This window comes from Chaetodon trifascialis, chromosome 21 (genome assembly GCF_039877785.1).
Source record: "Chaetodon trifascialis isolate fChaTrf1 chromosome 21, fChaTrf1.hap1, whole genome shotgun sequence".
NCBI classification, from domain to species: Eukaryota; Metazoa; Chordata; class Actinopteri; order Chaetodontiformes; family Chaetodontidae; genus Chaetodon; species Chaetodon trifascialis.
Window position 1 is genome coordinate 14,102,722 of NC_092076.1, and position 21,836 is coordinate 14,124,557.

The window sequence follows — 21,836 nt, forward strand, 5'->3', positions numbered from 1 at the left end:
CTAATATCCCATTTTCACCATGGTAAAAAAGATCTCCCTCCTCCTCCTCCGGTGCATTAAACACAATTAAACTAACGACTATATTTCTCTCAAATTGCTTTCAAAATACAGTGAGATGAGGGTTTCTCCCTCAGCGTCAGCTTGGAGAGGATGCAGCGCGCCTATTAATTATTTTTTCGCTGTTATTTTAGCGTCGTGCGGGCTGAGGATGGAAGGGGCGTGTGTTTGATGAGCAGGGCGTGGATTTGGCAGTGAGGCGGGAGGGGGGTGTTGAGGGTTTCCTATAGACTCGCTGCCAAAGGAGCGCACAGAAGGCACGCAGCGCTGTGGGACAAATTCACAGTCATCTCTCAGCCGAGGCTCGCTGGGACTTTTCCTCTGCTTGCTTAATGAAAAATCTTCAAGCTGCATTTGATGCTTTGACGAGCTGAAGAATCCCCACAGAGGCAAAAGGCGAGAGCACAAGCGGAGGAACATGTGGAGCTTTTTGACGCGCGCAGCGCAAGTTTTGCGCCACTTGCTGTTGCGGCAGGAGCGCGGTGTTTTTTTAAAAGCTTTCTCAGTTTGAGGAACTTTTAAAATTAATAGCATGAAGTCTTCTGATATGCCATGTTTCCTGCGTTGTGTCCTCATGCTCAGGATTGCGACTCATGGGATGTAGTAAATGGAGAGCTGCGTTCAACTTTGGACACCTGAAGGTGCAGTCCAAGCTGTCCGTCTTCTTTACCATGATCATTCTCTTCACTTACCTCTTTTACTGCCTCAACGGATACTGCGACTCTTTGCCCAGGCCTGTTTATGACCAACAAAGTAATTTCCAGAACAAAATTCTCTTAAATGATGGACATGAGGCGTCGTCGCAGCAGCTCGGCGCGTATAACGCGTCTCAGGGCTCGTTTGTGCGGGAACAGCTGTCGGACTTGTCAAACAGCGATGCTCCATCTAACAATATCTCTATAGCCAATAATTTCGGCAGCAAAAAGTTCCCCCAGGCCATCATCATAGGGGTGAAGAAAGGTGGCACTCGGGCTCTGCTCGAGTTCCTGCGCATCCATCCGGACGTGAGAGCCGTCGGCTCTGAGCCGCACTTCTTTGACCGCTTCTACGATAAGGGACTGGAATGGTACAGGTAGGCAGAGTTTTCCTTTGTTTTTCCTTTTACTTCTTAATGATAGAACAACTCATTAAGTGTTTACTTAAAATCACGAGTTTACCTGCGCTCCTCAAAAGGAGAAATGACTGCGGCAGTAATGAACTGTAAGGGTCAAAGTTCAGGTCAGAAGTCCCGAACGCCTGATGAGAAGTTGTGGCTGCTTACTCTCATTTGTCGGAAGTGAAAAGCATGATAATTGAAGTTTAAATTAGAGCTTTTGACTTTATTTTTCTTCTACATGATTTACATAAACGTGCAGAAGTCTTTTTATCTGAATACATTTGCTTTGATTTAAGATGAATTTATTAGAAAATCAAACATATTAATCCTGTGATATCACATTGGGCCTGCCAGTGTTATTTGCAGGAGTAAAAAACAGTCATGCAGTGCAAGTAGACTGCAGCCCCCTGCACAAGAGTCCCCCTGTTCTTCTCTAGATTCTTCCAGACAGCTTGTAAATATGCATGATGTGTATTTTATCCTCAGCAGTTGCACATTAAGTGTCTTTAGTGGAGCTTGTGTGGGAACTTATTTTATTTCTTTGAAAACCGAGCTTCAAAGTGAAAACTGTGTTTAGGAAAGGCATTTAAATGATACCCTGTGAGGGTCTCAAATTGAGAAGTAAGCACTTTTTAGTGCCACATGTGCATCAAGGACTTTTTTCCTGCCGCGTTATCCCCTGTCTGGGACCTTAATGGAAAAAAAAGTGCCACCCTCAAGAGCCAAATGTACACAATCCTTTATTATCATGTATTTTCTCGTTCCCTTATCACAGTAAAGAAATAAATATTAGTGACTGAGTGCGATGTAACAAAAACAGAGCTAATTCAAATGCACTCTCCATTTATTAGTCCACATAAAGTATGTCTTTGTAGAGGCAAGCGCATTATCTCACACTGGTGTGATCGGTCCCGCTCCTCTCTTCCTGAATATCTCTCAGCACCAATAAGAGGCTCTGCTGATAGCTTCCAAAGATGGCAGCGTATTCAGTCCCCTGCCAATAAATTGCTGTTTATTGAGCTGACACGCTGCTTCCTTAAGTGTCCAATGTTGGTCCCCTGAGGGCCGCACTACCAGTCTGATCAAAGGGGAGGATGGGCTGTGGCTGTGGCTGGTGGTAGTGTGGATGACCCCTCAGTCAGGTAGTCATGTGTTTGCTTGAGGAACAGCCAAAACGACCCTTTTGACGGTGGATGTTTCTCTAATTAGAAAAAGTCTTCATTTAATTTTCTCCAATGAAAACCGGATAAATGAAAATTTGCATGTGGAGAGACGTTAATCTGAGTTTACACATTCGAATTTCCAGGTTTAAATTCATCAGTGAAATGGGTGAGAAATATGCAAAAATGCAAGCTAATGATGTTTTAAGTGGCCGGCTGATGTCTGAAAGCACAGAGACAAGAGAAAAAGAGACGGAGAGGGATGGACAGACAGAGGAAAACCATTACAGAGGAAGAATGAGGGGGGAAAAAAAATCTGGGGAGTAAATGACAGTTTGATAAAGAGACAAGGAGAAGAGATGAGAACATGGAGGTGTGGATGAAAAAATGTGGAGTGAGAGAAGGCGACGGGAGAGATCAATACAGGCGGATAATGATCTGTTCACTGTGAGGCTCAGGTGGAACAGCAGTAAGTGACATCAGAGATCAAAGCGTGTGTGTGCGCAAGTGTTGCTTTGCTTTCTTATTACTGAAAGATTGTCAGGAAGAGGAAGAGGAAGAGGCCGGGGTTTTCCTGCTGCATGCAGTGCATGTGTGATGATGATGATGATGCAGTTATGGCTGAGGCGGACAGCAGCTTGTTGAGGCAGTTTCACTTTCAACACAGACATGTATGTTTTATTGGAGTAGTTGTTGGTTTAGACGTGAAGATGCAGGATGAGCAAAAAGAAACCTAAATTTTAGCTAACTGACTCTCCTCCCACTGTATTAATGATGGGGGACATTGACAATTATTCATCAATCTGCTGATCACTCTCTCAATCCCTAGAATCAAATGTGTCCTCAAATTCCCTGTTTTGTCCAGCCATCAAATCATAACCCAACGATTCAGTTCACTGTAGATGACGAAGAAAAGGAAAAGGAAATCCTCACATTTGAGAAACTGAAATCAGACAAAACGTGTCCTTTCTTCTTTCTCTTTATTCATTTCTTTTTATCATTACTGTCCTATTCTCAGGAGATACTTAGGGGAAAATAAGGGTTCGAGAGGTTAACCGTTGGGTCGTGTCTCTCAGCACTCGCAGACTAAACGCACAACAGCAGGAAATACTCAGCAGCAAGTAATCCCCTAAAGCAAAGGATGCTGTAGAATATCTTTAAAATGTATTTTATACCCTTGTATCCCTGTCCCCTCTAATATTTTCCACCAGGTTTCATATTTTTCTCTCAGATCGGACAATAGATTAACAGAAATCTGAATTCAGAGATGCACAAAATGAACTCTTCTGCCACCTTCAGTAAAAACACGCTGTAGGATCTCTATTTATCTGAATGGCGACAAAGCAGAAGTGAACCAGGAAGGGTTAAAGGTGAGGAGCCTGGCAGCCTTCACAAGTTCCTTTTACTGCTCTCTGTTGTTGGAAAACTGACCTTACCTTGTACTCTCTTAACACCGACGTGACATTCACCTTTTTTTTCTTCTTCTTCTTCTCTTTTTGTGTTTTGAAGGCATAATGAAACGTGTGTTTTTGCTCTGTCCTTATCCGCTGACAGCTCGTGTCAACACTGTGTGAATTGGACCGGTGTAATGACAGGTCAGGCATTAACATGGACAGCTCAGGGACGTGCAGAGCGGCCTGAGAGGGATTAGGCCCCCAGTTGCAGTTAAACAAGGCCTTATGAGGCATTAGTCAACACCCCCAACCAGCCGCCTCCTCACCTCGTAGCGCCGACCTGAGGAGCACATCAGTATTCCTGCTGCACCTCAACCTTTAGTGCAACGGGGGAACCTTATTGTACCCAGGGGCTGTGTAGTTCACTGCCTTACAGACAAGCAATGAAAGTTACTTTGGTTTTTATATACAGATGTAAATGTTCGGAGCATAGACAGCAACCCTGTAGTCCAGCCTTGAAGGTACTCATCCAGTCACCAGGGGGTGCGTGGAGAGATTGCGGAGAAGCTCGACTTATTTGAGGAAAAAAAAAAAGAAAATATAATTTGATTTAAAAAGTATCTCCACACATTGAATCAGCTGCAACACAGAGAGCGGCTTTCCAAGAATAACAGAATCAGTTGTTTCAACATTACACAACATCTCTCCATTTACGTGCAAAGCGCTGTACTGGCCGGAGGTATTATGAGCTGTCTGTCAGGAGTAAAGAGTCCACAGAGGGATGTTTTCAGGCTGGATGGGTGGATGGACTTCACCAACGGAGCCCTCTGTTCGTTTCTCTCTGACAGACAACTTTGGTTTCTTTTAACCGTAAGCAGGACAGTTCCCTAACCTAACCCTCCCTAACAACATGGTTGTTCCTTTAGCCATGGCGATGGAGGTCCCATAACCTTAATGAAGTAATAATTTTAACCCAAACCATGACGTTCCCCAACATGTTTTCCAACAATAACTGTTTTGAAAGGCACACACAAATGGAATGTCAGGTCATAAAACGCCTCTGTGTTGTTCTAAAGGGCAGTTACAAATAATGGTTTTTTGGTACTTAATTTGGACGACTTCTTGGCATCACCCGAACATTAGCTACGTATCATTATTACGAGTGCATGAAAACTAGTTAGCGAGCAGCACAGAAGTCTAAACTGCTATCTGAAAGTGATGGATAAATGATTACAATTAGCCTAAATTAATGGATCAGTGGTTGAAATTGTGAGCTAAAATTAACATTACTGGATAAATTGTTAAAATGTTAGCTAAAGGTAATGGATAAATAATTAATATTAACTATGGTTGAAATAGTTAAGTAATGGATATATAGCTAAAATAAGCTAAATGTAATGGATAAATAGTAAAAATACATAGTTATAGTAATGATGAATCTTTAAATTTCCAGCTGAATGTAAGGGATAAATGGTATGTGAATGGATATGTAGTTTAAATTTCCATCTGCCACTCCAAGTGCTGCAAACCAAACTGACTTAAACTTTAACCCTTCAGTTTCATGAAAATCAATATTAACAATATGCATATTTCTATAACCAATAGTATTAAATAACATCCAGTCGGGGCTGCGGGGCAAAGTCCACTGCTCTGGTCTCTGCCTTTCCTCTCTTTTCCGTCACTTAAGACACAGTTCTGAAAATATTAATTTACTGTAATAATGTGGTAAGTATTGATTGACAGATGTCAACATTAGCCTGTCATCATATGTTCTCCAGTGGCTTATGAATAATCAGCAGACTCTTCTGACTTCCCTGTTCCTTCCTACTTTCCTTTCTTCCTCCCCTTTCCGCCTTCCTCCCGAGGCTCTTCCATTCTTCCAGATATCATATGTAGTTATAAAAATATTATTAATTTAGTGTAATTGCATCTTAAGTACCCTCTGACTCACATATATCAATTTGTAACAGAACCATTGTACGTGAAGCCAACAACATCATCTGAAACTGGGCTGGAAAGTATCACTTAAACATTTATTCTCTGACAGAGCTCTTCATTTCAAAGTGCTGTCTGTGCCTTTGAGCTTCGGAGAGAGTCTTGGCCCCTGCCTTCAGCTGGTAACCAAGTAAAACACATGGACATCCTTAAAGGAAGCATTTGGCAAATTGTTTTAGAAAAAATGCTTATATGTGGAAAAGCCTTGGCTTTGCCATCTGCTGGAAACGATTCTGTGGTCTGGTGGTGGAGAATGAGGGTTTAGACAGCCATGGTGTGCAAGTGAGTGAGTGTGAGCATGTGTGTGAGCTCCCACACACTCATACTGCCTCAGCCCTACCTGAAGTCCACCCACTCCCCCTCTTCCTCTCAGCATCTCTCCACCTTTTCTTGACACTATAAATATCCAGCAGATATAAATGTCATTTCCCGATATCGATCACCCCAAATAGGTTCTTTCTATTGATCTGGCTCTCTCTGCCTTTATCACGCTGTTGCAGCAGAAATGAATTAACTTCTGAATATTCAATCTTGTTGACAAGGAGCTGTTACTCCCCTCCACCGCTGACATTTATACCCCGCGGTCCAAGTGTTGCTCGAGTGGATTTATTGGCTCGTTCAGGTCACTCAAACTGTGTAATGTAAAGCCACAGGACGAGTCCTCGCTCCCGTTCGAGTTGAGTCGATGTTTTTTCTGCCCGTCTCTAAATCTCTTGCCTTATTGTCTCGTTTCTTTGTCTCATAGAGGCATGTTGTATAATTCGGCTGAGTGCTGGATGCACTACCTAGACATGAATGTCCAGTTTTTATTTCCTGTTCGACTCTTCTACCAATCACGGGGGATTCTCTGGTTGAATTCCTCCCTGCTCACATTCTTGGAAGCTGCATGTTGCGGAGAGCGTTTTTCAGACTGACAGAGGGTTTGGGGGGAAAGAACCGAGGCTTTCATGGAAGAATTTGGAAAAATAGGAAATGTATAGATCTTCCTGGAAGAAAGACAGCTTTGTGCAGAAGACAGGGTTCAATGCTTTGTGAGTATTTGAAGCTGCATCAGCGCAAGAAGGAAAAAGAAGCTGGTTGTATCCACGACTGTGAGCAACGGTATGCAGCATGTCTGTCAGAACTAATAAACATAACATGACGCATGCTGCTTTACATGTAGAGGGATTCTTGTCGGAATTAATAGAATATGTAAATTAATCTGGAAAAACTTTTGGAAATAATCAAACATGACTTGATAAATTGGTGTGGAATAGGTATGGATTTCTACTATGTGAAAAAAAAGGCCTGATCCAACTCCGTCATCAATATTTTGACAGCTTATCATTGGCTGACCTTTACCCTCCCAGCATGCCATGTCTCTACCAATCAGAAATAATGGCATCATGACTGGTGAGAGATGCACGATGAGCGGATCACTGAGGAAACTCTTCGGTCGCAGTTCCAGAGAACAGAAAGAGAAAGTTCACATCATTCATCACTGTGACGGATTTTTAATTTCTTAATATTCACAGTTTTCAGTCCTGACTGTCAGACTGAGAATGTGCCGTGTCAGTAAAAGACTCAAGACATGCTGTTACTCTTCCTCAGCCGCAGATTCATCAAAGTCTTCCTTTCCTTGTTAAACAACAGAGATCAGAGATGACTGATGAGCCACCGCGTTGAACAGACCACAACAGAACAGCCATCTTTCTACTCCTTCTCGTCTCTACGTCATTTTTTTCTTCCCTCTCTCCTCTGTGTGTCATCTGCCTTGTGTTTTAGATTAGTGCATGCAGTGAATGAGTTAAATAAAAGCACTGCATGTGACAGAAACTGTCTTATTCATAAGAAGATGTCGTCATCAGATTGTGTAAGACATGCGCCGTGGTGCAAAATAACTGTGTACATTTACCATTTATTATTATTACCAAGTACTTTTGGCTGTACTGACTTCTAGGCTGTCATTTGTTAAATTAATATTTGCAATACTGATGCTTAGATATTAAAATATGAAGGAATGTTCCTGATTTAAAGGATAGATTCATATTTTTCTGTCTTAAAACAGAGCTCACATGCGTGTCTCTTCACGGTCTCCTCTTGTCCATACTGGACATCCTGAACGCATTCTCTCAGCGTAAGACGACTCTTTGTGTTTCAACAGAGCGTTTCCACGCTGAGATCCAGTAGAGGGATAACACTGGAACTCGAACAGGAATTTTTTTTAATGAAAAAGACTGAAAGATACTGAGTTGACAGGTCTACTGCTGAAGTTTCACAGTTCCGATGAAGTCAAAATTGATGTTCATGTGTTTTTATAACACATGTCTCACACTATACATGACCTATATGCCCATGTATCGCCCAGTCATGACAAAAAGTCATTATGCGGGTAAGATTAATGGTATTTTAGACCTAAAAAATGTTGATGATTCATTCTAATAATTTTGCATCCAATGAAATTCTTTCTCGAATTTTTATGATGATGCCATAGCAGAGTCTGGGTGAAACCAGATATATATATATATATATATATATCCGACTGCCTCAACTCATTTCACAGTTTCTTGACAGACAGATAGTTGTAGTTATTATAGCTAAAGTACACAGGGACCGACTGAGACTGACAGAGGCCAGTTTGATGACAGGCTTCCTGATGGACAGATGGGGATGTGTGTAACAAATATTCAGTGCTAACTGGCTATTATAAACATGATAAGTCTTTCCCTCGTTGCCCGATTTCTCAGGAAACATGTAAATATGATGAAGCAAAGAGCACGCCGCCTTCTGTTTCATGGGAAGTGTGTGGAACAAAGACTGTGGATTAAACTCCCAGTCACTTACATTAGGCTCTCGTCATGGTCAGTATGGACAGGAGGATCAATTGCAGTGAAGAAAAAAATGATTTAATAGCACATGTGGCGTGTGAGTGTTGTTTTAAGACGAACTTGAAAAAAGGAAAATGCATCATTTAAAGCAGATGGAATTATATGTTGAATACTTTTCACATCATCGCTGGAGATGTTATATTAACTGCGTAATTGTTTGGTTTATAAATGTCTGAAAACAGTGAACCCAACAAAGACCCAACATATCCAGTTTGCCATGATATAAAAAAGGATATTTGGCATTTTTGCAAGAAAAAATTATCTAAATGATTAATTACCAGAATGGCTGTTACCAAAATTTATTGGGCACCAGCTTATCAACTAATCAATGAATTGTTTCAGCTCTGCAGTACAATATGATCAAAATAATCATTTTGAGGTTTGATTCGCCCTTTAATTATGCTGCCTTCAGGCTCTGTTTTCCACTGCTTGCATTGAAAAATGGATCTGAAGATAATATGATATCGACTCTCTTTCTCCATCCACGTCAATTAGATTATTGTTTTTGTCAGAAAAAGAGACGCACGCTGAGGTAGATGCATTTATTCACAGTGAAGGCTGCTGGCTTTCGATAGACGGAACAGATAGTAAAACCCACACCCAGTTAACCATCACTGGTCTGTCTGGAGAGGCAGGTAATTATTGACTCTGTGTGTGTGTGTGTGTGTGTGTGTGTGTGTGTGTGTGTGTGTGTGTGTGTGTGTGTGTGTGTGTGTGTGTGTGTGTGTGTGTGTGTGTGTGTGTGTGTGTGTGTGTGGCAGTGGACCTCTAACTGCTGTCTCTCTCTGTTTAATGTCTGACTGCCTGGGTGGGGAGGTGGAGGCTGTGAGAACCTGCAGCCACCCTGAGAATCCCACAGAGAAACACACCTTCCTTTGTCTGCTATAAAAGCTACATAGAAAACTCCCATCGGCCTGACTTAATCAACTTAGAGGAATTGGTTAATTGTCGGTGATGTCTGCGCTGGTTTGGAGAGGAAATGAGATTAATTACGCCTGAAACTCTGGCGCGGAGGGCAAGAGCTGCATTCGAGGACAAGCGAAACATCAAACAAGACACTGTGATTGGGGGAAATCTGGAAGCCAACGCCAGCTCCCGCTTCATGTCCATCCAAATCTACTGCGTCCTGCATGTTTGATGTGTGTGTAAACGTGGCCAAGGCCTCCTGAGTCCACACTGATGAGCTTGATAGATGGTACTAATAGCAGACCGCTGAATGGACTGCTTCCAGTTGTAAAAGCCACGACTCTGCCAGCAGCGATTTCCCTTTTTCAGCTTACGACGCCGCTAACAATGAGCTGAGAAACCACAAGGAGTGGCAGGCTGAAACTGCTCGGAAGTGGGTTTTCAGGATCGGACAGGATCGAGTGTTCTTATTGGTCAGGACCTGGGGAGTTGCCAGCTGAGCAGAAGTCCATATTGAGTCAATTACAGTGTTTCTGAGGTGTGTGCGCACATGTGTGTGTACTCATTTAGAAAAGCTGTTTAATTAGTGAAAGCGTGGTTGTTTTCTCTGTCGCCGGCACAGACTCACAGGAGGGTAAACATTACAGTCTGTACATGTTGTCTCATGGTTAATCTTTAACTGGACTGACTGAGATGAAGACCAAACAACATCCATCCATCCATCCATCCATCCATCCATCCATCCATCCATCCATCCATCCATCCATCCATCCATCCATCTAGTGTAATAAAATAATGTTAAAAAGTGACTATATATCAATGTAAATTACAAAATATAATCAGGTCTTCATTGTAATATATTTAATAATTTGACATAAATCAAGAAAAACTTACAAGTATGCTTACTTACAGTACAATCAGTGTAATAGCTGATATTTTAAATACACCTTGATATATATATGTGCTATTAGGCTGCAGCTAACAGTTATTTTTGTGACGTTTTCTTGCCAGAAAATGCCAGAAAATAGCAAAGTAGCAAAAAAAAATTTACACTGCAAAATTCATATATATATGTTCAGTTTAATATAATAGAAAATTAAAATATAAATGTATTCATATTTGAGAACCTACAACCAGTTCATATTTGACTTTTTTGACTTAATCTGTCAGTTATCAAAATTGTACCCAGTCATTCCCACGTCATCACACCATCCTAAGAGCCCACTTCCGTAATCTGTGGCAAAGACAATGACATCACAGGGGTCAGGATCTACCCGATCTATCCGTCCGTCCCTCCCTCCGCCCCTGTGTTCAGGAGATCGGATGAAGGCAGGGTGGGGCCCCCGAGGCCCCTGGCAGCTCGGAGATAAAGCAAAACAAGTAGGCCACTGTGGGCCCGGCAGGAACACGACTGCAGATTTTCCCATTTGATAAGTCAGGAGGGGTGGGAGCAATCAGCAGCGCACACACACACACACACACACACACACACACACACACACACACACACACACACACACACACGCTGACTTCCTCTCTCCCATATGGACACATACATTACACTCATACATAAACATTCAAACACACATAACAGGTTTCATGTCAGGTCATTACAGGTTGTTACGCGATCAGAGGGAGAAAATCACTGCCTTCCTTCTTCCTGTCCTTATTTCTCTTCTTTTTTCTGGTCATTTTGAAGTATTTTGATGATACGTTCTTGCTTATTATTAGTTAGTGAAGTCAGAGTTCTTACACTTACAGTGCTGTACTTATTCTCCTATTAATTAAAAAAACTGTTTGAAAGATTAAAGCAATGGCACGATTATTGTGGGAAATTACCTCATTTGTTCTGCTGCCAAGCGTTAGACATGAGGATCTCTACCGCTCTCGTGTCTGTATGGTATAGTTGTAATAGAAAGCTTCAGTCAGCAGCCAGCTGGCTGAGCACAGACACAGGAAGCAGGGAAACAGCTAGCTTGGCTCTGTTGAAAGGTAATAAAACCCACCTAGCAGCACCTCTAAAGCCCTTTAATTACCCTAACACTTTATATCTTGTTTTATGCTGTTTTATGGGGGTCATGCGCCAGACATAACCTCCCGTAAAATGCCGAATTGTCATTTTGACACTGCGCAGATTAAACAAACAAGATTTAATGTGTTAAAGTGTTCTGGCTGTTTCCCTAATTCCTGTCTGTATGCTAAGCTAAGCTATCAGCCCCAGCCACATATTTACAGTAGCATGCAGCCATGACTGTGGTATCAATCTTTGCATCTTACTCTGAGCAAGAAAGCAAATGAGTGTATTTCACCAAATGTTAAACTGTTCCTTTGAGACATGTCAGTATTGTCACATCAGTCAGAGGGAAGTCAGACGGTTGCAGGCTAATGCTGACGGTTCCTACAGTGTCTTTGCTGAAAGTCACACATACATTCACAGCAGCAGCAGCAGCAGCAGCAGCACACACATAGATCTTCCTCTGTCATTACGGCTGCCCTGCATGGTTTCTCAGAGGAAACTCTGACTGACCACTTCTGATTTACTCACCACTCTCAGGCCCTGTGATGTCTCTATTAACTGTTACGCCTCTATTTTTCCCCTCAGCTAGACACATTCTTCAGCTCTTTCCTACCGACCTACCCCAGTGATGCAAACCTCCTCGGCAAAAATACTCCTCACCACCCTGGTGCGTCAGCCAGACGGTAACCTTCAGAGTGTGTAATAGTCTGCCACACACACGCTGAAGTGAGATGTAGTAACACGAGGTGTGAGCCGCATGGGTTTATGTAAAACAGATATTAAGTGTAAAGGAGCTGAAGGATGATATCTTGTGCCAGAGTTCAGTGTAGAATCTGCAGGTCTTGGCAAGTTTTTAAAGCGTCGAGTTTAGTCCCTCAAAAAAGACCTTGGAAGGCAGTAAAAAAAAAAATTAATTTACAATGATATTTTAATAATTATTATTATTCTTTCCAGACATAAATTCTACATTTCTGATCCAGGTCAAATTAATTTTATTATTTCTAGGAATTACTGTTATATTCAACTTACCTTCAAGAAATGTGACATAAATGTAAATAAATTCATACTTAATAATTTGATGTTGGCCCTATTGATTTCTAATATTCTATGAAAAAGGTGTTCAGTTGCTTTCTATGTGGCATTTAAGGTCTTACAATGGCTTTAATATTGTGAACACTTTTAGAATCGACTCTTCAAAGTATCGACTGTTTCCACCTGAATTTTACTCTTTACAGGAAAAGCCTGTGAAACTGCATTTAGACGCATAAAAAAAACCAGATGCAATTACTTATCATTAATCACTTTAGGCTTAAAATCTCCTTTCTGGCAACCAGAAATCTGCAAACCTGAAAAAATAAGAAAACGATCAAGGAAGGAAGTTTTCTCTGTTTTCACGAAGCGACGGTTACATTTAACAAAAGGCTAAATATTGGCCATCCAACTAATGCAGTGGCCCAACTCCAACAGACACAGAGAGAAGCAGTACTTTGCCTCCCCTTTTATTGAGTTGCTTACAGTCCGGGCTGACTTCTAATCAGCCCACAGAAGCTCCTCGGCCCTGTATTTGCCGTCAGTAATGACAAACCTCTGCCTCCACGCAGCAGTTTTTACAGATCTTTGAACACACACAGGCAGACTGTATCTGTCTGCATGTCCCTCTGTAGTGGTCGCGGATGTCAATGTGTTTTAAAATTCCTTCACACATGTCAAATGTATTCATAACAGTCTCACTTTGAAGGATCCAGCAGAGGCCAAGTGGATGCTTTGAAGTTGTGAGAGGGAAATGGGGAAAAGTGGAAAAAATGGAGGAGGTGAGCGAAAGAGAATTGGAGGGAGAGAGGAAGGAAAAGAGGAGGAAACATCGCATGTATGCGAGAGAAATCTGCACATGATGACATGTTGCAGTACGTGATCCCCCGTGATCCCCGGTGGTCTCGCCCTCTGAATCACAACCATCTGCCTCTGACCTTCAGGGTGGAAGAGTCCATTTCCACGCAGAGCAGGCTGGTGGGGATTAAGAGGGTCCGGGGGTCTGGCCTCTGGCCCAGCAGAGCCAGTACGGATCACAGCTTTCAGAGCTCCGAACCCCGGGACAAGAGGGAAACTTCCTAACCCAGAAACACTTCCCTCATCTCCGCTGTACACACACACACACACACACACACACACACACACACTGAGGACTTCATTGCTCCCAGATGTGGATCCAGCCTGTGGAAGGCATGTTCACATGGTTAGAGTGTGTGTGTTGTGTTTATGCGTGTGAGTGTATGTCACAGTAGAAAGCACAGAAACAGAGAGAGAGAGAGACGGGCGGTGTGCAAACACAGAACTGAAAATGACTGAAATCTGTGCTTCCCACTAGAAAAGTGATAATCGCCGCTGTGTTTGCAGTGCCTGCAGGTGCCCTCTTTATTTTAAGATACACACACATTTGATAAGCACTTCAGTGGGTGAAACCCTTCATTCAGAGCAGCAGTCCTGCCTGTGAAGTCATAAAGCAGTGACTGTACAAACAGCAAAGTTGATAGAAGAGGCTTTCAGGGTGCATGAAAGATTAGAAAAGTTAAAATGCCTTTGTTTTATGCTCTTTTAGACCGTTTCAACTGAAAATAAATGAGCATAGACAACACCTACACCTAAAAATGCAGATGCACTCAGTGTTTGGAGTCAGTTTATGTGAGGGGAAATGCAGCAGCTACAGTCCTAATGTGCTCTTTCAGCTTTTCTTCTTCTTTTGAACAAGTTTCTTTTAAGAGAATAAACTATTTTTGATTATACTTAATGGTTATCAGGTTTTCTCTGTTTTGCTGTCTGTGCCTGTCAGCCTGCAATCTGTAATAGATTTTAATAGAAATGAATTAATCATCAATTAAAATGAATGATTTGGACTTTTGGTCTTTCAGCTTCAGATTTCTTATTGCACTTTCACACGGTTGTGAGACTTTCAAGAGACAGATTTTTGAAAGAAAAGATCAACATACGCAGCTGAGGACAAAATGTCTGAACATTTATTTCCTTGTATGAGTCAAAATCTTACATTTCCCATAATGCAACTCAGTGGCATTTTTCGTACACCTCCGTGTGCCTGGTAGATACTCACCTCTTGCCCCCTGTCCATAGATAACCCTGACGACATCACCTGGGTCTTTTTTTTTTTTAACTTTAAATCACTCCTTCAGAGTCACAGGAGTAGTGAGTTACTCCTCATGACAGGAAAACTGAAATTCATGTTAAAAGTAGGATTTTAAAGCTGATTAAATAGCGGGAATTCAGTTAAAGTCAGAAAGAGAGATAGCACTTATTTTTTAGCCCACTGAGATAGGCTAGTTATACTTTAGCAGGACTATCTCATCAAAGTTGATTTTTTCCAATTACAGATAGCAGCCAGTGGTGGGCAAAGAAACTATAGCTAGCCGTAGCTGTCTGAACACTCGCTACCTTTTACTTGACATAGCTCTCAGTGGCAGAGAGTGCAGCAAGTGGTCGACAAGCCCAGTTCACCAAGCCCGAGTGCAGAGTGCGGTCTGGCTCGGATTTTACTGCATTTTGTAGTAACTGCAAATTCTGCGTAGCGTCTTCATGGAAATGTTACATTTCTCTGGCACGATCATTTTGTATGTCGTAAAAACGTCAAAAGATTCTGGTGTTAACTCAATTCTGACCAAATATGCAGTCAACTTGGCTTGGAGGGCAGAAATGGAAAATGCTCTTCAAATAATCTGTCTCCTACCTCCACACGGAGCAGCCCCTGCTCCTCTCCTGTTGCTTTTATTGAGAGCCTGACGTAGGTCCATATACACAGCTCACGCATGTGTCCTCATATTCTGGTTATAAACAGTAGCCTATTAGCCTGCAGTCCTTTAAACAGGCCCTAATAAAGCTCAGCCCACCCACACAGAGCGCAGCTAAATGTGAGAGCGTCTGGACGCATTTGTGCGTGCAGATAAACGCACATCTGCGTACTTTCAAACCTGACTGCATTCCTGCTCCAGATGCTAACGGTAAAGGTGTGATGAAAACAAACGTCAGGCCGCGAGGTTTCCCCCAAACTCTCTCTGGAAACCGCACAAAGGCCAGCGGTCAACGGCCTCGGCAACTGCTATCAGATAAAGAGAACAAACGCTGCGTTTTTATCTTCATGAGAGAAAACGAGATTAGACGCTTCTGAACGGTGATTCCAGGTTAATGAGAGGATTTTCGGGCCTCTTTGCGTGCTGCTGTTTTTCTTCTCTCCATCTGTGCTCTTACCTCTCATGCCCCCTTTTCCATTTATTCTTGCCCACTCTTTTCTTTTGCTCTTCTTCTCCTATCTGCACACCCTCCTCCCTGGGCTCCACTGCTGTGTGGCCTCCTCCTGGCTTTTTGTTGTAGCCAGGCTGTTCTGTGATTACAGGCTAGTGGACTGAAATGTAAACATGATGTCAATGGAAGCCCCACTCAGCCTCGAATGCAACACCATGGCTTCCATTAGACTGATGTGTGCTATAGACACACTCACAGAGCACCAAACAGTGCAAACATACCGGCACCTGGGCTGTTTCTTGCTTTCAGATCTGGATCTTTGGATGTCGCTGTCTGCAACCACAGAAAAATCCAAACACTAAAAATATCTTGCATGTTGTCCTGCATCTTGCATGTTGTTTGGTAGTGTGTTTTTAATCGTATCCTTATAAGAAAAAAAAAATGAGATGATGCCCATTTTCCCAGGGTCATGACAACTGTGTGATCCACAGTCCACATCAACAGCAACCCTCAAGTTTGAGTCCCTTTAGAGCAGAGGGATTATTTCAGCAGCCACTGTTTTGCGCCAGCGTTCAAGAGTCATAGTGGGAGAAATTCATCTTAAAGAAATAGACTCCGATGACAGTTATATTGAAGCACTGCAGCCAAAAATATGTTGATTAAAGGATGCAAATTTCCCTTTTTTCCCGTCTGAAAATACTTCATTGGCGTGTTCCCTCGGGGGTTCTCGAGAGTCAGCTGGAAACACAGGTAAATGAGGCAGGTTGGGTAGATGCGCTGAAACAGCACGCAATTACCACAAAGTAACCTCACAGATTGATGACACGTGAGAGTAACAGCTTCTGAGGGTGGAATTTCCTCTCAGAGCCAGGGTTATTAAACTGTCCTTGCAACCAAATGAGAAGTTTAGCCTCCTCTGTCTGGAATCGAGATCCATAAAAGCTATACTGCCGCTCACGTCATGTGATGACCAGAAATAAGCCCGTCTCGTAAAGTTGGCTTCTGAGCGATAGGTTGTAGCTTACGTTTTGGCTTGAAATGCTCATTTCAATACATCCCAATAGTGAGACTAGCCATAGAAACAGCACTGTTTTTGTAAACTTTTCTCCCTTTGGTATTTGCTGCATTTTTCTCCGTTTTGTTTATCCCCGGCCCTGTAATACAACTCAGAGGTTTCTTATGAATACCATAAGTTGTGTATTTGGTGTTACCCTCGTAGCTTCATGCCAGGGGACATGCCGGACTTGGATCTGAGTGTGTGTGTTGGATCAGAGAGAGAGGAACAAGGAGTCGGCTCCATCACCACACACCAGAGCTCAGAGCCCCATAAGCCCTTCACTTACAGACCAACCACGAAGACTTCGACCCAACCATCACCACATGCCTGCTGAGGAGGGAGGGGGGAGAAGCGTGGAAATTAGCTGGGGGATCTTTCACAGTTGCAACACTGGCATTCCTCACTGCCTGGATTTCTAGAGCACAAACTGAGCCCGAGATTTGAATCTCCTCTTTAAACTCAACAAAAACCTGTATTGAATTTTTTTTTTTTTTTTTTTTTAAGAGAGGAAAATTGGCAGGATGTTTTTTTCACAGCGGAGGTTATTAGATTCCATTTTAACATTACAGTAGCATTTAGATGAAATGAAGGACACCAGACAAATAGGTTTTCCTTTCCCTCCCATTTCCCTCGTTTTATATACAGTGTGCTCTGGCACATTATAGGGACTCTCAGTCAAACGCAGGCTTTGGTCAGGGTTTGTTGAACTTTCTGAGGTACTACTACATCTTCTCATCCTCTGAGTCATTTAAGTAGGGGTGAGGAACACGAGGAAGAGGGCAGCCCAGTCCTCTGAAAGCCAACGTGTGCCTAGAATACCTCAACCACTGATGATAATAACAATCAGAGCGCCAAAGGCAATAATCAGGATTGAATGCAAACACATGGCTACCGAAAGACGATACTCGACTAACCTGTTTGTTAAAGGATACTTTTGGACTTCTGCCTGTTTCTATTACCAATAAAATAGCGTTGGCCTTTATTTCTATCAGTAATTATCATATTGGCTCACTAAGTTAATTCATCAGATCTGAGGACCGGCAGCGCAGCAAAATCTGATTTATTCTGTGTTTTTTCTTTTCTTAAGTGTGGCTCGCCCTGAGGTTGCTCGCCCTGCCTCACTTCAGTTTTCCCAGATGTCAGCGATACACCTTTTTTACTGCAGACATTTTGACATGTCACAGTAGGAAAAGCACAGGTGTATATAACAAAATGATTGATGGCTGAATTCCATTTAGCTGCTTCAGTTTCAATGAGCTGGTCTTGTGTATACTGGCTCATCGTCACACTGTCATAGCCTACTGTGACAAAAAAAAAAAAGGCCTCTTGGGGATTACAGTGTTTTTATTACTTATTCCATGAAAACTACAAAAATAAGATCCTACCTGAAATAAGCCAGAATTATTCTTTAACACTCCATTGTGTAGTTAAAATACTCTTTTTTTTCTTTTTTTTTTAAATATGAGACGTAGTGTAAGAGTGCTGGGCAGACACATATTATTTAGGATGATGAACATGTGATGGGTCTTGAGGAGTTGAAGTTGCTTAAAGGCACTGGGCTGAATAGCAAAAGCAACAAATAGCGTAGTTAACTTTTACGACTTTTGCTGTTGAGTCATTAGCGTAATACTTTTTCAATGAGTAAAATGCAATGAATAAATTTTTAGATTAACTTACCCAGCACTGCCATCTGATATGGATTAGCTTGCAGCACGTACAAAAGGGGAAAAAATAACGAGATAAGTGAAAAACTATGGGAGCATTGATGGTAACCTTTCCAACCTTGCTGGAAGACTACAAATACCAGTGGTATGACAGTAATGTGGCTGTTATTTCAGTCTTTTGGGACAGCGGCACGCGGAGAGTCCAGGCCGTTATGAGACTGTTTAGGAGGAGGCAGCGGATGAGAGGAAATTACTTTTCTGAGGTTAATATAGCCTTGTGGTTTTCCTACAGTAGCCACTCACAGACTCCCTCCCAGTCTGTGCTGACATGGTCACTCCATCAATGCCAGCAGCTAATGTCATGTTTATCTCCCTCTAATCACAGATTTAGCCCACTAATTACAAAGCAAAATCAGAAAGCCTTCAAGGCAATTGAGGCATCATCAGAGGAATGTTATGAGGAAATCAAAGGAATGTATTAATTTTTTCCAAATATGTAGATGTTATTTTTGCAGCTTACAACATAAATATGTTGGCTTTTTATCAAGTGGACACTCATGCAATGTTTAGAGAAGAGTTTTATTAATGATCCGTCTCTCTTTTTCGTACAGGAACCTGATGCCTCGCACTCTGGAGGGTCAGATCACCATGGAGAAGACCCCCAGTTATTTTATCACCAAAGAAGCTCCTCGCCGCGTCTTCTCCATGAGCCGCCACACCAAGCTCATCGTGGTGGTGCGTGACCCCGTGACCCGGGCTGTTTCTGATTACACCCAGACTCTGTCCAAATCTCCTGGGCTCCCGTCCTTCCAGAACCTGGCCTTCCGCAACGCCACCACAGGCCTCATCGACACGTCCTGGAGTGCCGTGCGCATTGGCATCTACGCCAAGCACCTGGAGAACTGGCTGCGCTTCTTCCCGCTCTCACGCCTCCTGTTTGTCAGCGGCGAGCGCCTCGTGACGGACCCAGCAGGCGAGATGGGCCGGGTCCAGGACTTCCTGGGACTCAAACGTGTGGTGACAGACAAGCACTTCTACTTCAACCAGACCAAAGGCTTCCCCTGCCTAAAGAAGCCTGAGGGGAGCAGCAGGCCACGCTGCCTGGGGAAGTCAAAGGGCAGGCCCCATCCCCAGATCCCCTCTGAGGTCCTGCTTAGGCTCAGAGACTTCTACAGACCCTTCAATCTCAAATTTTACCAAATGACCGGCCACAATTTTGGCTGGGACTGAACAGCTACTCACCAAAGCTCTTAAAAACTGTTAGTAGCATTGTTGATAAGCCAACTAGCAAATCCAGACAGGGATACCTTGAAAGCCTTGTGTTACCAAAGCTTTTACTGTGCAAAATAAGCCTTTCCTTCATTTCCTAAAGCTATGAAAACTCCTGCTTTGCTCCAGATTTACAACAGCCATGCTAACAATGTTTGTCAGAGCTTCAACCCCCTGAGCCACTTTAGCAAGGAATGCTAAACAGAAGCTTGGGAGAAGCGCTGGTTGTGGCTCGTGCTGCTGCAGTGTGACGGGCGCAAGCCGCACTGAAGCATACTGCTTATTTGCTTCAAATTGGAACTTCTAGCACTTGGCACCCCGAGTGCTAGAGGTATGCTAAGGTCTCATTGCTGTCTAAAACACTGAACAGCACAACCTCTGAATTGAAAATAACCCGAGAAGCCAAGACTGGAAAGAGATGTGCCTAAAGTTAAACCAAAAGGCACATGAGTAACAAGCCGTGACAGCCAGACAAAGTTACGATAAACCAAATGACATGTTGGAGTTCTGAGACAAAGAAGCCCTGCTAAAAAAACGACGCAGGCAGTGAGGAAAGAGGCAAAGGGTTCTGAATTATACACGATGGTACAATCAAAATATAAGTGAATGTGTCGTGCGGAGACATGAATTAGCCATTGGGGATCAGTTAAATCCCTTCAGCATTATTCAGTTCACCTGTGGGTAAATGATCATGTTTATAGAGTCATAGGAAGTGCTTTTTTCTTTAGCTCTTTCAGTGCAAGCCCCTATTCTGGACTGTCTGTTAATTAAAAAAAAGATGTAGCAAATTCAGGAGGATACCTGGTAGCGGTGCAAAAAGGTACCAGAAATGTAAAACACAGTCCACTATGTGCTGTAAATTTGCTCTTATTTAAGTTGCCAATACAATGCTTGTAAAAAATGTTCTTAACAGACAAGACCTGTATCTGCTCTTCTTTTCTACTTCAACTAATCAACACTCACCTCCACAGACTACACACATGCAACTGTATATTTCTAAAAGCCTAATTTATAAGATGACAAACTGTTGTTGAGATGTTTTCTCTGAGACTTTTGTATTTGAAATTCTGCTGGAAATTCTGACTAAAACTTTTATTCTAAAACATGTTTTTGGGCTCATTTTTGCAGTGAACTCATTTCATCCTCTGTGTTCATGCCAAGCAAACCAATATTGCTGCTGGCAGGCATATACTGTAAGATACATCTGTTTTGCAGATGAGTTTTTTGAAGGCTGGAAGCAATCTACCAGACACCGGATGATTAGAAAAGAAAATATAATTAATTACTGTTGTGTGATTTTAAGAGATGTCTTGTTGGAAAGCTGACATTTATTTACAGTAGGTGAAATATGGCAGGTTGTTACTTTAATCTTTAACCTGTACGTATTTATAAAATCAAGTGTTAAACTCACAAACAGCATGAGTAAATAACCTTTTAAAATGGGCTCAGTCTAGGATTTTAATGAATAAGGAACATTTTTCACGTCAACAGTTGATGCCAGGAGACAATTAGCATGAAGACTGGAAATAGAGGGAAACAGTTGGCCCAATTTTGTCCAAAGATCAAAAAACATCTGACTACTAGCAGTCATGTTGTTTATGACATTAACATGAGCTACAACAGCAATGCCACAGTCTACAGAACTGTTTTCATTGCTTCACAGGGAGCCATGTTGGAAAATTTGTCCTATACTGAGCTAAGCTAACTAGCTGCTGGCTGTAGCCTTATAGTGAACAGAGATTTGCTCATGCTATCAGCAAAGCAGGGGCTGCACGGTGGCGCAGCAGGCAGTGCGCGTGCCTCACAGCAACAAGATTGCCGGTTCGATTCCCGGGTCAGGCCTCTCTGTGTGAAGTTTGCATGTTCTTCCTGTGCATGCGTGGGTTCTCTCCGGGCACTCCGGCTTCCTCCCACAGACCAAAAACATGCTCATTAGGTTAATTGGTGACTGTAAAATTGCCCCTAGGTGTGAGTGTGAGCGTGAATGGTTGTGTGTTTGTGCCCTGTAATCGACTGGCGACTGGTCCAGGGTGTACCCCGCCTCTCGCCCGTTGACGGCTGGGATAGGCTCCAGCACCCCCCGCAACCCCCAAAGGGATACGCGGTATA

General features: G+C 42.7%; 1 protein-coding gene across 1 annotated transcript; it reads left to right on the plus strand.

Moving 5' to 3' along the window:
• Positions 1 to 372: 372 nt before the first annotated feature.
• LOC139349637 (heparan sulfate glucosamine 3-O-sulfotransferase 6) lies at positions 373 to 20,574 on the plus strand. Its single transcript, XM_070990575.1, has 2 exons — positions 373 to 1,129; positions 19,070 to 20,574. Exons 1-2 carry the CDS (start codon positions 651 to 653, stop codon positions 19,686 to 19,688), a joined length of 1,098 nt encoding a protein of 365 aa, XP_070846676.1. The 5' UTR covers positions 373 to 650; the 3' UTR covers positions 19,689 to 20,574.
• The last annotated feature ends 1,262 nt before the right edge of the window (positions 20,575 to 21,836 follow it).

Coding starts and splice junctions, on each gene's coding strand:
- LOC139349637 (XM_070990575.1), top strand. CDS start 651: ATGGGATGTAGTAAATGGAGAGCTGCGTTCAACTTTGGACACCTGAAG. Junction 1,130..19,069: donor AAGGGACTGGAATGGTACAG/GTAGGCAGAGTT, acceptor TTTTTCGTACAG/GAACCTGATGCCTCGCACTC.